General features: G+C 41.2%; 1 protein-coding gene across 1 annotated transcript in view; it reads right to left on the reverse strand.

Moving 5' to 3' along the window:
- col7a1 (collagen, type VII, alpha 1) overlaps window positions 1-16664 on the reverse strand; it is a 59479-nt gene that overhangs the window by 2777 nt on the left and 40038 nt on the right. The window contains exons 80-107 of the mRNA XM_078248445.1: window positions 15825-15860; window positions 14647-14682; window positions 14516-14560; window positions 14379-14411; window positions 14181-14243; window positions 14014-14049; window positions 13440-13520; window positions 13199-13267; window positions 9757-9792; window positions 9510-9569; window positions 9376-9420; window positions 9237-9272; window positions 7971-8006; window positions 7828-7887; window positions 7586-7711; window positions 7425-7496; window positions 7141-7176; window positions 6991-7050; window positions 6836-6880; window positions 4100-4135; window positions 3921-3956; window positions 3566-3622; window positions 3386-3457; window positions 2228-2299; window positions 2064-2099; window positions 1879-1959; window positions 439-492; window positions 35-88 (exon numbers count right to left, since the gene is read on the reverse strand). Coding sequence (XP_078104571.1) covers window positions 35-88; window positions 439-492; window positions 1879-1959; window positions 2064-2099; window positions 2228-2299; window positions 3386-3457; window positions 3566-3622; window positions 3921-3956; window positions 4100-4135; window positions 6836-6880; window positions 6991-7050; window positions 7141-7176; window positions 7425-7496; window positions 7586-7711; window positions 7828-7887; window positions 7971-8006; window positions 9237-9272; window positions 9376-9420; window positions 9510-9569; window positions 9757-9792; window positions 13199-13267; window positions 13440-13520; window positions 14014-14049; window positions 14181-14243; window positions 14379-14411; window positions 14516-14560; window positions 14647-14682; window positions 15825-15860 — 1509 coding nt within the window. The remainder of the gene's footprint in view (window positions 1-34; window positions 89-438; window positions 493-1878; window positions 1960-2063; window positions 2100-2227; window positions 2300-3385; window positions 3458-3565; window positions 3623-3920; window positions 3957-4099; window positions 4136-6835; window positions 6881-6990; window positions 7051-7140; window positions 7177-7424; window positions 7497-7585; window positions 7712-7827; window positions 7888-7970; window positions 8007-9236; window positions 9273-9375; window positions 9421-9509; window positions 9570-9756; window positions 9793-13198; window positions 13268-13439; window positions 13521-14013; window positions 14050-14180; window positions 14244-14378; window positions 14412-14515; window positions 14561-14646; window positions 14683-15824; window positions 15861-16664) is intronic.

Here is a 16664-nt window from a genome sequence, read left to right on the forward strand (position 1 = left end):
GAGCCCATTTTTCTTCCACAGATATTACTCATACCTGTTCGCCTTTTCTTCCTGGTAGGCCTGATCGGCCATGAATACCAGCATCTCCCTGAAAGCAAACACTCATTCAATTACTTTAAGTACCTAAGTACTCAAGTTCTTAACACACGGTACATGACTCATACATGTCTGACTCATTTAATGTATTTAAGTTTAAAGTATTATCAGAACAAAAAGATACAGTATCTAGCTTCACACACAACCAGCTATTTTGCCGTTTCTGTGGTTTCCGTTTCTTTGTTTTCCGTTTCTTTGTTCATTATTTGGACAGAATAAAAACCCACAGTGTTAAAATCCCATTGGGGTGTAAATTATCACTGTACAATTTCTTCATTCATGCTCATTTCTTCTCCTCTTCCTCCTACCAAATCACATTTTCTCTGTCTGCCTCAATCCCACCTTCTCTCCTTTAGGTCCATCGCCTCCACAAGCCCCCTTGGGTCCTCGGTCACCCTGGAAACACATAAGTTCATCATTGACAGAGGCACATGAAGAGGCTGGTGAAAGGGACACATACTCTGAACCAGCGGGACAGAGAGCCCATCCATAGACACAGACAGTACTCCAGCACTTACACACACAGTAACCATGACCCAATTTGTCTTGCAAGTTGCAAACAGATACAGATATGACGCAGAATTGGGTGCTATCGTCTCCTGACAATGGGTGTTGAGACCTTTATACAGTGTATGGTTAAGACACATGTTATTACAGCTGCAGAGGACTCAGAGTGGCCGATGTTGTCTGGTCCAACTTGCTAAACCTACATGTGCATTTGATAGCACACTGGTATCATCTCTTTAAATGCACACAGTGAACCTGAATAGACGGACAGAAAGTTTTCAACCCAGTTTTTCTTTGTAGACTAAAGGTGGCTAGTAATTCTTAAAAACTCTATTACAGAGTGACAGTATGAGTCTGAGCATTGTACACGCATATCATTTAGAAACTAAAGATACAAAATGGTCAAACAACATATCGTATCATCGTACCTAACTATGGAGATGGCCTGTACTTCCATGCTGCTCATTCTACTTTATTGTACCATTCATTTTACTATATGAATACGTAGGCTGGTCCTCACTGTACACTCTATCATTCTTGTTAATAAATGTATCCGTCTAAAGCTGCATCACTACTGTATGTCACACCTCTTCTTAAATTTAAAAGTGTTCACAAAACCAGACAGCTAATGATATTGGAAAGCCTTCCAGAACTTTCCACCACAGAAACAGAACAAATTTGGAAGGAAAGTTTTGACATTTCAGAAAAGAGAGTTAGTTTAGAAGATCAATGGACCTTTTTCACAGCAGACATTCTGACTTGTCATAGTAAGAAAAGCACAGCTGAAATTGATAACCTTAACAATGGTTCAATTCCATCAAGTGTCCCAGTGAATTATTTCAGTGAGTCAGCATGCACAATACCAGGGCCTCTCCTAAGTGGAATGCAGCCATACTATGACATGTCAACATATCTGCCGTGAAAAAGGTCTATATCACTCTCATGTCTGTGCAGTAAATATAAAGTTACTGCCAGCAGTCAGTTAGCTTAGCATTCAGACTGGAAACAGCTCGCCTGGCTCTGCGTAAAAGGTAACAAAAGTTATCTGCTGGACTATTTCTTTGCCTGGACTTTCTTTCACCAGGAAGTTCGTAATCCAGGCCAATAAATATTCTGGCACATAACATGACACAATTTGTATTCATCCTCTGCAATCATATCAATGTTATGCTATTATCAAGTTGTGACTGTGATCACCGACTCCTGAATGATGCTTCAAGGTCACACACACACACACACACACACACACACACACACACACACACACACACACACCTTGATTCCTCTCAGTCCGACGATGCCAAGTTCTCCCTTTTCCCCCCTCGGCCCCAGCAGCCCGTCTTTACCTGGTAAACCCTGGAAGTGAAAACAGAAACCATGCCTCATTATCTCCACCAAAGACAGAAAACTACACATAGGAAATGTTAAATCTGTATTTGGATGGAATTAAAATTACAGACCGATTCACCAGGTACTCCAGGTTGGCCGGCTTCTCCCTGCAGAGAGACGACAGAATTACAGTAATCAGCGCAGTCAAAGTATTACGTGTACTGACTGCGTCTGGCTTTGCTATTAATTATGACACTGATTTACGTTATTACATGATCATCCATGCTCATCTCACCTTCTGTCCACCAGGGCCACGGGCACCCGGGAACCCAGTGGATCCTCTTTCTCCGGGCTCTCCCCTCAGACCCTGATGTAAAACACACACATACACAGAAATATGCATATTGATCCTTTGTAATACCAATACAGTGACAACTTGTCCTGGGTTTTGGTTACTGCAATATAGGAATATTGTTTAAATGTCATCTTTTCCTGGTTGTGTTACAGTTAAGTGATTCATTTTTCTGAGTTAAATAACCAATTGATGCTAGATCCACGTAACTATTGACAATATTTCATCCACCACTAATTTAGATTCAATACTGTTAAAAGGTAGCCTAGAAATCTAGACGCACCCTAGCGGCAGCAAATGTAATTTGCAGCCAGAGGGTCTAGCAACTCTCCATTGGCTTGCGAGCTGGAAAAACCAAACTCTGGCCAGGCCAATCACATTGTGTATAGAGTCGGTGGGCGGGCTTATGGTTGCTGCTGCTGGGAACAGTGGTCTTTCGAATCGGCTTTGGCCGCGACTCTGGAAGACTTGGAGTTAAGCTTTTCTTTGAGAAAATAACGGCACTGAAGTCATTCTTAAAAAAGGAAGATGTGTTCGGAGTTTTGCTGACCGGATACGGCAAAAGTTTAATCTATCAACTAGCTCTGCTACCTTCTTCGTTGCTCTGCTTGGTTGTAGCGCTATCCTACTGCCTGCAGAGAGAATTTGAAAGACAACTATTTATCACGCCCCTCGGATTGAGCCCTGTCAATGGTGAGTTCCCAGACCCAACATCTTGATGTGGATCTGGCTTGTCAGGCTAGTTAAAAGGCTGACAATGCTGAAACAGCAGGTCAATTAAGCAATTAAGAAAATTAATTGACATCAATTCGGATGGGAAAAATGACATTTGCTGATTTCAGCTTTTAAAATGCAAAAAATCCTGTAGCTTTCTCTGCTTCATATCAGTGGAAATTGAACATCTGAGAAAGATGACAAGAATGTGAAGAAGACACCTTGGATTTTTGGAAAACCAGGAGGGCATTTTTCACTATTTTCTGAAATTTCCTTCAAAAAGTATTTTAGTCAATTCCTCAGAAAAAACTATTAAATAAATAAATAAAAATGATCAGTGGCAGTCATAAAACTATCACATTATGTTCTGTCAAGAAACTAACGTACCTGCTCCCCTACAGGGCCCTCTTGACCCTTCACCCCCTTTTCTCCCTGCACACCTTTGGGTCCCCTGTCACCCTAAAATGAAACAATAGTGACATCGACAACAAGCAAAACCAAATATACACTGTAAGAACACATTTTACTATAATCAACATTTGGACCCATCCAGGGGTTTTCACTCACTGTTTCTCCTTTGTTGCCCTTTTCTCCAGCAGGTCCTCCCACCAGCACAGTGTCCCCCTGTGAGGGACAATACAGCTGTAAACATCTGGCTTCTCCCCAAAGCCAAAACATCCTGTTACCTTTTCTTAAGCGGTGTCACTTATAGTATCACAGCTCATTTACATTGTGTGTATTCAGATATTCTTCCTGCTCTTTCACGAAAAAAAGAGCTCCTTCAAAACCGACACAATGTGTCTTCTTTCCTCTTTCTCCTTTTTTGTGTCGTCTTTACAAAAATAAACAAATACACAAGCGAGAGAGAAAGAAAAAGAGAGCGAGCAGTGGTGGAGCTTATTAGTTATTAAAATGCACACACCTTCTCTCCTTTGTCACCTTGCAACCCCACGTCTCCCTGAAAAAAAAAAGAAAAAGATTGAGAGCAAAACATTTCATTCATGCGTGTCAATTTTATTCATCGCTTGACATGAATAGAACGCTCGGGGGACACAGCTAGCATGATGACACGAAAATGGGAAAAGGACTAGTGGTATTCACCTTTTCTCCCCGACTACCACGGATCCCTGGGGTACCCTGATGAACACACAAACATACAAACACACACTCCCATTATATACGGCTCAAAACCACCATGCATGTTTTCTAACTGTAGGCAATGTTTTCCTTGGTCAAACAATAAAACTGAAATCACAACGATGTCATGGCTCCTCAGGGTGTACAGTTTAATTAAATGGTCAGCACAGGTTGATCTTGCTTTAAAATAATGTGCACTGCAACACTACAGACCCTTTGCACGTGACGTCACGCTCCACTCACGCGAATTATGAACGCCATGACGGACGGCGGAAGAGCTATGCTGTAGACGGACGGCAAGCTAAACGCGTACGTTTTCGTTCGTGTTTGTGTTCTCACAATCTGCAGAGTAATCCTCACCAACACAAGCATGTGTATGTATTGCCTTTCTGTTTTAAATGAGTGATAAATAAAATTATCCTCAACCAGCTAGCTGCCGTGGTAACCAGCTGTTCCGGCTAACAGGACCAACCCGATGATGACCCACATAACTAGCTAACATCGGTTATTCACTGTCCTAGCTAAATATCAAAAAAAGAAAGCCGTTCCCTTGATCATTTAACTTAACACACATACAAAAAATATTGGTTAAATTAAAGATGACATGGCACGGAAACTAGCTTCAAAAAGGCCAAAAAAAACAAGTTAATTGCCAAGTTAATTACCCCGGCTAGCTGATGAGCTAGCTGCAGCTAGCTGCTGCCCATCGCGTCATAATATCCACCAGTCAAATCTTAACAGGCTACAGCGAATATAATCACAGATAAGAAGATGGCTAGATGTTACAATTATGTGTGGTTACTACTGATCATATACACTCCGTGATTTACTGCATGGATTAACATGTGATAGATAATTAAAGGACAATTCCGGTCGATTTCAACACGTAGCTCTATTGTTTGGAAATTTGGAGTGCTGTCAGTAGCAAGAAAAACTAAAACAATCGCTGCTGCCTACACCGAGTTATCCCCCTGCTAGCGTTAGCACCCAACAGGCTTAAACAGGGCAAGTTTTAAACATGCTTTTAGCCTTTAAACATGCTCAAAATGTCATTACAAGTGCCTACCCATGTGCAGTGATTCCTTCCGAGGGAACACAGCAAATTTGACTGGAATATTGGATTGTATGAGTTCGACAATTGACTAGTGTGGACTTGACCGGAAAACAGGAAATAAACAGAGGTATGTGCACTGGCTGGATTAACACAACTTTTACTTAACTCTTTACTTTAACTCTTCTGCAGTCAGATTCGCTGTGTTTCCTTGGAAGGAATCATTGCACATGGGTAGGCACTTGTAATGACATTTCAAGCATGTTTAGAGGCTTACAACACGTTTAAAACTATTTAAGCCTGTTGGGTGCTAACGCTAGCAGGAGTATAACATGGTGTAGGCAGCACCGATTGTTTTCGGTTTTTTTGCTACTGCCAGCACTCCAAATTTCCAAACAACAGAGCTACGTGTTGAAATTGAGTGGAATTCTCCTTTAATGACTGCCCTTCCCAGAGTTGGGATGTGTTCAGGCATTCATTAGGAAGTTGCATTGGCACACCCAGTGAACAACGGTATGTGGGTAGCCACGACCGACCATGTCCTCTAAAAACATGGGCTACGTGTTATATAAATCTTTACTTAAGTAAAGAATAGATGTTAATACAAAATAAACCCTAGATTGATGTCTTATCTTTGGCATTATGAGGTGCCTCCCCCCGCAGTTAGCGTAGCATCGCATACCTGTAACCCAGCCAGCTACAAAGAACTGGTAAGCATCCAGACTTTTAAAAGCTTTGAGATCAGCACCAGTATATGGGGATACCCCGTTTACCACATAGTGGTACAGATCGTGTGGACTGAAGTCGGGCAGACTCTGTGATTTAATGAGGTCCGTGAAAATGGAGGGAGAAAGAATTAAGGGTCGGTATCCAATCCTGCTCTCTCCAACTTCTCCAAATACTGCTCTTTGTGAACACCTACCAGATGCCTCGACCGATAACGGCACGACAACTTGTTGTTCAATAGAAGAAGCCATAAATACAGTGTATTTAGTGTTATGTATTTCAAACTGATTGAAACTATGAAACTTTCCGCTCGTCTACTACCGTTTAGCCTGTGCTTCCGCTGTCCGTCATGGCGCCGTCACGTGGTCGTGGTCACGTGTTTGAAAAGGGTCTATAGGGGAGGACAAGGCCTATTGAAAAATGACTTAACAATATAATACATTGTGTCCTTTATGAAGAACAGCTCTTCCATTATAAAAATAAAGGTTTATTCATGTGTTTTTCGCTTTATAACTGCATACAGACTGCCTCCTGGCGAATTAGGCATTTTGGAAAATACAACACTTGGCACAAAGGAACAAATCCCGCACTCTGCTCTTGCTATAGCATCACCGTTATTTACAAACAACTAACGTTTCCGTCCATCTGGACCTTCATCAAGAGTATTATTACTTTCGAAATACTCTTAAGGAGGGACCGAAACGTTAGTTGTTTGTAAAAAACAGTGATGCTATAGCAAGAACAGAGTGCGAGTTTTGTTCCTTTGTGCCAAGTTGATGTTTTTTTCCAACGCACCTGCACAGAAGAATTTTTGGATGTGCAAGTTGTTTCTTCAGAAAAATACAACACTGAAATAGACTTCAGTGGCTTTGTTGGTGTACGTTATGTTCCTGAGTGATGGATAAAAAAGGAAACACTTTTACCGTTATCCCTCTCTCCCCATCCAAGCCAGCACGGCCCTCTTCTCCCTAAGACATGACAGACAGAAAAAGGCACTCAAATACTCCAGTTTCCATCATGCAGAGACAGATTCATATTAGATCACATCTTCAGTGATACTCTGGTAACAATGTCTTACTCTCGGCCCTGAATCTCCTCTCTCTCCTCTGGGACCGGGGACTCCGACGCCAACTTCCCCCTGGCAACAGAAGTAACATGTACACCCTTCAAAAAAATCCATTAACATCTAAGCAAGTAGACAGAAATATGTGTTGGCTTGGATAATCACCTTGTCCCCTTTGGCACCATTAGTACCAGGAGAGCCCTAGAAAATAATTGATTGATAATTAATTGATCATATAAATCATCACTCATCTGTTTTTGTCCGTTTCCCTTTCTCTGTAAGACCTTTTCTTTTTTAAATTTGATTTTTCCCAACTTAGGAAACCATCCATAAGCACCCAACAACAACCCAGAAGTCCAGCAGGGTCAAAATCAAGCCTAAATATGGCCTACCTTTAGATGAAGCTAGCTACTAAATCACAGTGTAATAAAATCAGGATCTAAACTCACTGGCTGTCCAGGAGGTCCAGAAGGACCAGGGGATCCGACATTTCCTGCACGGCCAGCAAAGCCTTGGAGACCCTGAAAATGAGAAGTCAATAGTTAAAAATCAACCACGTATAATTGACACAGAAAGCATACAGTATTGTGTAATCAGCAGCTCCACCAACCCTCTCCCCAGGTGGTCCAGGAGGTCCTTGTTGTCCAGTTTCTCCTCTCAGGCCAGATTGCCCAGCATCACCCGACTTCCCCTGTAGCCCCGGGGGACCAGCTGGACCAGGAAGGCCTGGATCTCCCTGAAATGAAGTCAAGAGTTAGGTTTTGACATGTGGCAGATCTGATAAATCACACTAACTGATCAGAGAGGTAAAAACATAGATCATCCTATGCTTCACCACATGCTGTTACTCACCTTTAAACCTTGAGGCCCAACCCGACCAGGAGGACCTGCCAGTCCTATGCCCTTCTCTCCCTGCAACACACGTTTTGTCATAACTGTCACACGTACTGGGTTTGATTTTTAAGGCAAATTTAAAAATAAAACACATAGCATACCTTATCTCCTTTCGGCCCAGGAGATCCCTGTGCCCCCTGTGTGAAAAAAAATATGGGGTGTGAAAATAAGAATAACTAATGGAGATTTTTTTTTTGCAGTTGCAGTTTGTTTAAATTGTGTTATAAAAGTCTGCCCCCCAAATATCTGTTTGGCATTCAGTATTATGCAGGTGAAGACACGTTCCATCAGTACTGGTGAGTATGGCTTGGCTGTCATTACACTAAACATGCCGCGTTAACCTCAAGGACGACAAATAATCAAAACCTTGAGCCTCAGAGGAGATTGATCTGAGGTTAAAATTAAATAATTGGACTGACTTTAAAAGAGAAAAAGAGTTCAGAAAAAGAATACTAGTTTAAAATGTGTGTCACGCCACTAAAAAACAACTAGGATGAGTAATAAGCGGATTAGTGCATAGGCCCTCCAAGCAGAAAGATGCTAAATATCAATATGCTGCACTTGATGATTTTAATATAAAATTCTGCGTTGGATGTTGTTGAGCAGTTACTCACGTCAATACGATAAAAACAAGCAACCCCTTTTTTATGGCTGTAACAGCATATTGAGCTTACAAAATATTTATCAAGGATGTTCAATTAAAACTGTTAAAAAGAAATATCCCCCTGGCTATTACCTTAACCCTTAGCTATAATAACTACCTGAAGTGTACAAGCTTTGTACTCTCATTATTATCTAATCTGATTATCTTTTGTACAGGACCTGTTGTTTTCTTGTCTGTGTATGTAAATGTTTTTGTAAAACCATTTCTATAACATTTTATAAAAATTGTGTGCAATATGTTTGCCTTCTAAAATACCAATAAATAAATGTGTCAAGAGTACAACACTTTATTTAGTGTTTTATTGAGATCATGAAAAAGTAAATAAAACCAGGTCCTTCAATAAAAGAACACATTGGCTCAATAACTGATTAATTATAGTTCTCCTGAATACTTCAATTCAAAATAGATATAATCGAGAAGCTAACTCTTTACACACAGTTACACGTTATAGTACAAATATAAGCCATCTGTTGATTAGTAGACAGCTTGTCACATTCTGATTAAATTAAATTACACAGTACTAATGGTAATGTTGGCATTAAACCTTCACTGACAGATGATAGCGTTAGACCTTTGGGAACAATATGAAGATACACAAGGTACACAAAAAAACAAAACACATTCAGTAATATAACACGTAAGAGTCTGTTTTAAAAAAAATACTCCAGAAAACAAACAGTGGCAGTGGAAGCTGATTACTTACATCCTCTCCAGGCTCCCCTGGTTCACCATCCACTCCCTAGTATGACGACAGATATCAGGATGTGAATAAGTTAATATATAAGTGTTAGAATAAGTGTTAACTTGAAGAATGTGTTGCTTCGCAGCATGATGGTACTCACTCGCTCTCCTTTGTTGCCAACAGCACCTTTGTCTCCCCTGTTACCCTGAAAGACATCAGTTATACGGTACGTGTTAATGTGTCTCGTGGCACTGGCTAACTAGCCTTCAGTGCTAATGCTTTGGTCAGACTCACCTTTTCTCCAGGTAGACCTCTCTCTCCAGCCGTGCCTGGCAGTGTTTGACCATTAAGACCCTGCATCAATCATAACCAGGAAAGTGATGTCAGCTGCATTCAGCTACTCTGTTCTGCATCCTCAAATATTGTTTTTGTCTTTCATTTCTGGACTAAGCTGCATTTATTGAATATGTAACCCACTTACATTCAATGGGGAAAAGTTATGCAAGTCAATGTAGCTATAATGCCTTTCAAAGTGACTTACCCTCTCTCCTTTCGGTCCAGGGGGTCCAGCCACAGCCTGTAAGAGTGCAGAATAATGGAGAAAATAATATGAATTACCTGTCCAGCATAGTATGGGTTGTTCGTGAAAAGACGTAAATGTGTACTTAAAAGCCTTGGTATTCAAGTATCATATTAGCCCAACCATTATCCTTTCCAGCTCTGGATGATTAAGAGTCTTAATGTCTTTGGCAATGACTTTTTCTCTCTGGAGGAGGCAAAAGTCTTACTAAAAACTTGCTAGAGTCTTGTGTTATTCATATGCCGATTCAATTGTACTTGACAAATCAAGGAAAGATCTGCTGATATTGTTGCTGTGGAGCTGGAATATGCAATGTGTGTGTGTGTGTGTGTGTGTGTGTGTGTGTGTGTGTGTGTGTGTGTGTGTGTGTGTGTGTGTGTGTGTGTGTGTACAGAGCTACTGAGCAGATGGGTTAAGTGTTGCCTGGTTATTCATCAAACGAGTGAACTCCCTGACAGTGTCACAATGACTCTGTCCAAGGTGCTGAACCTGAAGTAGTCAGCAGTGAGGGAGCTGTTCGAGACACTCATTCATGTCAAGAGTAGAAACAGCAGGAATGGCAGAATACAGAGTACCTGACAAGCAAGCTCCATCTTTGTGTCTTTTCCTCTGGGCACTGTTCTGCATGTAAACAGTGTCTGGAGGAAAAGACAACACTAGTGATCAGTCCCTGGCAATGAGGACTTTAAACTGTTGCCTAGTGGTTGAGACGCCTACAAAATGTTGTGATCGCAACATCCCTTGTTCAATTCCAGCTGGGGAACCTTGTTACATGTCATACCCCTCTCTCTGATGAAAGTTACAATATGATAGAACTTTGGACAAAAGACTAATATAATATAAATGCTTTTAAAGCCACTCTAACTACTTTAGCATGTAGCATGTGTGCTTAAGAACAGCTGCTAGCTGTTCTACCGGCTGCTGCCATACATTTGATACAGCCCATAGAGGCATCATGCAAAGGAACATGACAAAGTTTTACAAGTAAACATTGTCTGGAAGTAAAGAGCAACAAACACTTCTGGAATCAATAAAGAAGTGTGAGAACCTCTTTTCAGACGACAACAAAGTAAAGCTGACAACATAGAAAATAGGTCTTTATAATAGTTAAAATAGTTTTTGTTGTTGTGGATGATCAGCCCCTTTCCGTGGTTGAATAAACATGTGTTTTGGACGCTTAACTGAACATCTGAACACCCTTTCTACATACTCTGAAACAGCTGTTTCACATCTGTACAAGTGAACCACTGAATTCCTATCAAAATGCTGAGAAAACATTACAGTTTTCAGTTAACAGCTAGTAAATGTTGTCATTATGAAGTCTGGCAGCAAACCTAATAGACTCAAGTTTTGCATTTCAAAAAGCTGCGCTCCATGCTAAAAAGTTTGATTGCTCCTGGCTCAGACAAGGGGGAATGTGCACCACAGCAACAGCAAATTAAAGTACAGTGCATATCATTTTACAGGATAAGGGTAGGTGCACTCATAGGTTATTAATAGTTTGCAATAAATGTGTTTGATTGGTGTTATATCTGCAGTGTAATGATATTGGTATTGTAAATTAAAAAAAAACTGTATTAAGCCATGTCTAATCAAAAGAACAGATATGATTTTGACTGTATGTGAGGTGATGAGTCCTGCAGAATGAAAGTTATGAATGTATGTGACCTTCTCTGTCATTTTCAGTCACTGAGCTGAAATTTGGCTTTATTGAGATCCTCATCAGCAGAATTGGCATATACTTTGTCATGCTGAGCCAATCCCTATTAACAGATGTCTGCAGTCATTCAAATACAGACAACTGGCAGGCAATAATATTTCAGTGTCAATGGTAAGGCAGTTTCCATGTGAAGGCCAAGTGGCGCTGACAAATCACGGTTGAGCAGAGGCGAGACTTAACTGTAATGTAGGAGTTCAGGTCACCTACTACAAGATACATACAATATGAACTGATACAAGTCAATCCCAGACCAGCTTGTGCCACCTGCAGACAGATGTTCCAGACATGAAAACTCATATTACTGGATGAGCAAGTGCCAGAAGATTTGCTCTTTGAATGTCAATCAATAACAGTCGTATAACAGAGAAATCCTACCGAGACAGCTTGCACAGGAGGATGGAGCTCTTGTAGTACTGCCTAATCCCAGCTCAAAATACCCACCAAATGGCAAAGAATGTTTACACTAGTTATTTAATACACTTTGTAAAAGTTATGTGTGTCTCTTGATTCTGGCTAGCATATACAGTATATTGAGAGAAATGAATGAACATCAGATCTATTCTCACTTTCAACAGCCCAGATAGCAGCTGGAGTGCTTTGGACATGTTTTCACCAGGACAAACTAAATGCATACACACCACACCTTAACATTTCCTAGGTTAAAGGGTATATAGCCAACCCTATTGATTGCATATGTAGAGGCAAAAAAAGAAACAGAAATGAGAGCACAGGCCTTATTACAGAAATTTGCACTCCTGTGAAACGCCATCCTCCTTATTTCAGTTTAGTATGACATTTTGGATTTTTGGAATTACAGAAACATGTTTCCTAACTGCATTTAGGGGAAAAAATATCTTAGGATTGTTATCTTAGGATAACAATTAATAGAACCGTCCTAACTTAAAGAATTTCCTAAGTAAGGATGACATAGACCCTGTCCTAAATTAAAAATAACCACCAAAAATGGCAGCAGTAGCCTACTTTTGTTAGGTCTGTATGGCAATGACAACATGAACACTGAAATACAGTATAATGATTAAAAGGCTACTCAAATCACATGATGACGCTTTATATTTCGGACCACCTGGTTTAACTCCATCATAGCACGATGTCAGTGTGTTTGACATTACTATGCAGAACAAAATTTTTGGATTCAATGACCCTTAAACACAGAACATTTCTGCCTTGCCCATTGTACTGACTTTACTGGATTTAACTACAGGTTACTGATGGATCCCCTCATCAACAATAAATGACTATATTCTGATGTTTTCTGTTTGTGAGCTGTTTGGAGAGTTTGTCATGTTCCTCTCCCTTCAGCCTCCTGGCTCACACTGCTTCAGCCTACTAAGAATATCAGAGTTACAATATCTGTTCATAGAGACAGCGAACAGCAGCATATAACCAACTAACAGTGGGACTGCTGGACAACGTTAAGAAGTGGACACATTGCAGGGGAATGTCTCTGGAGCACCATTTGGGTTACAGACAGCCTTCGGTGGACAGACAGCAGCCTGACCAAGGCCCTGAAGGAAGAAAACTCTCACAGTAGGAAGCTACTACTTTTTTTTTATCACTTCAGGCAGCAAATCATTCTGTACCTGGGATCATATCCAAAAAAACGACCACAAAACCAGTTTCCTCTTAGCCAGAGGCTTCTCCCTAGAAACAGCATGTTCTCACCTTCCCTGGGGGGCCGCTGTCTCCCTGCTCCCCCTTTAAGCCGGCCTGGCCTGGAGGTCCAGCAATGCCCTATGGAACAAATTACACAATGACAACACCGAGGGGGACCTGATAAAACAGCACAGTGCACGCTAAACACTACATACACAGTTGACACAAACAATCAAAACATGAACACAAACACTGACACACACACACACACACTGACACACACACACACACACACACACACAATACACACCTGCTTTCCTGATAATCCAGGTATTCCATCTTTGCCAGGCACACCATCTCTTCCAGGGACCCCTGGTTTACCTGCTTCACCCTGAGGAGCAGAATATTCAATGTTTAATACGTGTGCAACCACAAGCATGTGCAGTCACGTTTACAAATCATCTAAAAAGATCTGTTATCAATCCGGTGTCCAATTCACCTTGAACCCCACAAATGATCAATTGATATGGACCACTTTTACACTTATTTATGCTATATTTTAATATATTTATTTTATAGTAGTCAGATATTATTACACAAACAGCCAACCGTTTTCAACGACAATGAAACCAGAAAATGGTTGTAAAAGAGTTGGTCACACAGTCAGTGAACATGACATGCTGAGAGATTTGCTGGTTTTTCAGCTGAAGGTACAATAAAATGTTCTGAAGTCGCCATTTGTCAACAAAAGCTTGGTACACATTTAATTACCTTCCCATTTCAGTTAGAATTGAAATTAATTAATTAATTCTTCAATTGTACACTTCCTCACTGTGCTCCACAGTGCAGCAACAGTAGCAGTCAGATCAGGATTGCATACTCACCACCTGGCCTGACAGTCCTGGAGGGCCCTGTGGACCCTGCAGGGAGAAATAAATACAGTGGTAAGAAGGAACACAATATGACACACACCATGAGATTTTAGATGAATTTCATGAGAAAACATGAAAGCAGTTTTTTTTCCTGAAGAGAAGCGGTGAAGGACACTTACTACAGCTCCGGGGGGACCTGGTGGTCCTGGCAGACCTGTGCTCCCTTGGGCACCCGGAGGACCCTGCAGACAGGATAAATTAACTCACACTGCAGATCTAATTCTACAACTTCACTGTCTAGATTGTAAAGTGATAAGGTACTAGGGCAATTGAACCTATTGTCTAAAAGATGTAAAACACCAGTGGAGTTGTTTTACCTGGACGCCAACACCTGGCTCTCCTTGATTACCCTGTGACAGACACAAACCTTTTAGGACTTTGGCCAGAAAGCAACAAACAAAAGAATTCAGAATACATGTCGTAACGGTAGCACACCGATATGTAGTTAACTCACCTTCACACCTGGTGGACCTGGAGGCCCGTTGGGACCCATGGGACCCTAATTGAAAACGCACAACATGTAAACTGCTGCTGCTATGAGTCTGTGAATGTGGACGCATGCTTCGGCAAGTGTATGATACTTACAGTTGGTCCCCTCATGCCAGTCTCTCCTGGGTTTCCCTAGAAGCAAAATATAAGTCACATACAGTATATTAATCATAAAATACCCCCCCTTCCACACACACACACACACACACACACACACACAAAACAAACAAACCAGATTGAATGTGTTGATTAGTAGTCTCTAGAGGTGCTGGTAGGCAAATTCTGTGTTACCTTTGGACAGAGCCAGGCTAACGGCTTCCAGTCTTTATGCTAAGCTAAGCTAACTGGCTGCTGGCTTCATACCTAACCAACAGATGTGAGAGTGGTATTGACCTTCTCATCCAACTCTCGGAAAGAAAAGCGAATAACTGTATTTTCAAAAATGTCAAACTATTCCTTTAAGCAACATATTCATGCATAAATAGGTTTATAAAAATGGAGGTCTTAAAAATAAATATATTCCTTTATGTACTCATAATTGGACAACATGGATTTACATAAATAATACACAGACTTGTCACTGATTGACAAATATACAACATCTGGCTGACTCGTGACAACAGGTAGGACAATACAAACACAGAGGATCAACAAAGAGACACATGGTAAGCTCTGAAAAATCAGTGCTGGGAGAGGGATAAGCACACAACAGACAGCAGGCACAGCTGCATGCACGATAAGCACACTCAAGCGAATAGACAACACAGTACTTTTTGGAGTACCAAATACCCAATTTCGTCCCCCTCCGCTATTGTACACTGCATCCTGGCGAGAGCTTCAGCTGACTTCCTTTCATCTCCTCCAACAAATCAGCAGTGTTTAACACGTTGAAGTCAACTTCAAAAGTCAACTTGTGAGTTTGATGCGGATGCTTTTGGGTGGTCTTGATTCATATTTTATGAGGAGCCGATCAAGCTCTGACTCTTATCCCAGGCCCTAGCTTCCAGAAGGATGTTTCAAATGCGTTCAGATTATATGGTGACATTTGCCTGGGAGGTACATGACGATGTGTGGATCCTGATCATAGGTTGTTCTAGTCTCCTGTTTTTAAATGCGGAAACATCTTTCAAGCTACTTCCTGTCTAAACTAAAGCCCACTGGTATCTCTAAGGTTTTGGTCCAATCCCCACTTGGATCCGATACCACAGGGACAGGTTCTCCCAGCCCTCCCTCCTCCAGAGCTCAAGCATGCCAGCCAGCAGCAGAGAACCTACCGGTCTGCCTAGAACTCCTGGGAACCCAGGCAAGCCCTGGAGAGGATGAAAGACAGGGGAAGGTGGATGACAGTAGGGTGGGGGGGGGGGACAAACAACACAGAAAAGGAAATGGACAGAGATAAGACAAATATGAGGAGAGAGGAAGTAAGAGAGTGAGGTGTTAGCCGCACAGCTGCAAAAGGTTACGGTCTAAAGATCTATGAAGCCTCAGCCCAAGAGGGGAAAAAGAGAGCTCCATCAGCCAACCAACAGTGGTTTGCTCTGAAGATCAAGACTAAGAGGAGGCCCCTTTGCCTGGTTACTGCTTACTCACTGGTTGACCTGGAGGACCAGCGGGCCCTGTTGGGCCCTGCTCCGACATGGAGGGAAGGAAAACACAAAGTGTGAGGATGTGCTTAATATACCCCTCCTTTCCTTGCTTAAAATGTATTCCTGTACCCGACCACGCAATAATGACATATAGCACATCATTTGTGTCTGGGCTTTTAGTGATCACTGTAAATACTACAGTAAGGAGAAAGATGGAACCTTAATGTGTCCTCTGATGTTAACTGGAATCTTGCTGGTTTAATATTTCAAAAAAGCTGAGCTGGTGCATTATGTCTTTTATATGTATTAATACTCCTATATTTACATATCACAATACTGTAAATTAGTAAAGACAAATATGCAATAAGCAAAAATAGAATTAATTCATTATTAACTATATATGGTTGTTCTCATAAGAAAAAAAAACACACTTACCAAGTCTGTTGAAAGACATATACACATATATATACAATAATTACTTATAAAGTGTCTCTAAACCAAGAAAGTAATTACTATATCATGCTCTAT

This window comes from Sander vitreus, chromosome 4, assembly GCF_031162955.1.
Source record: "Sander vitreus isolate 19-12246 chromosome 4, sanVit1, whole genome shotgun sequence".
Classification (NCBI taxonomy): domain Eukaryota; kingdom Metazoa; phylum Chordata; class Actinopteri; order Perciformes; family Percidae; genus Sander; species Sander vitreus.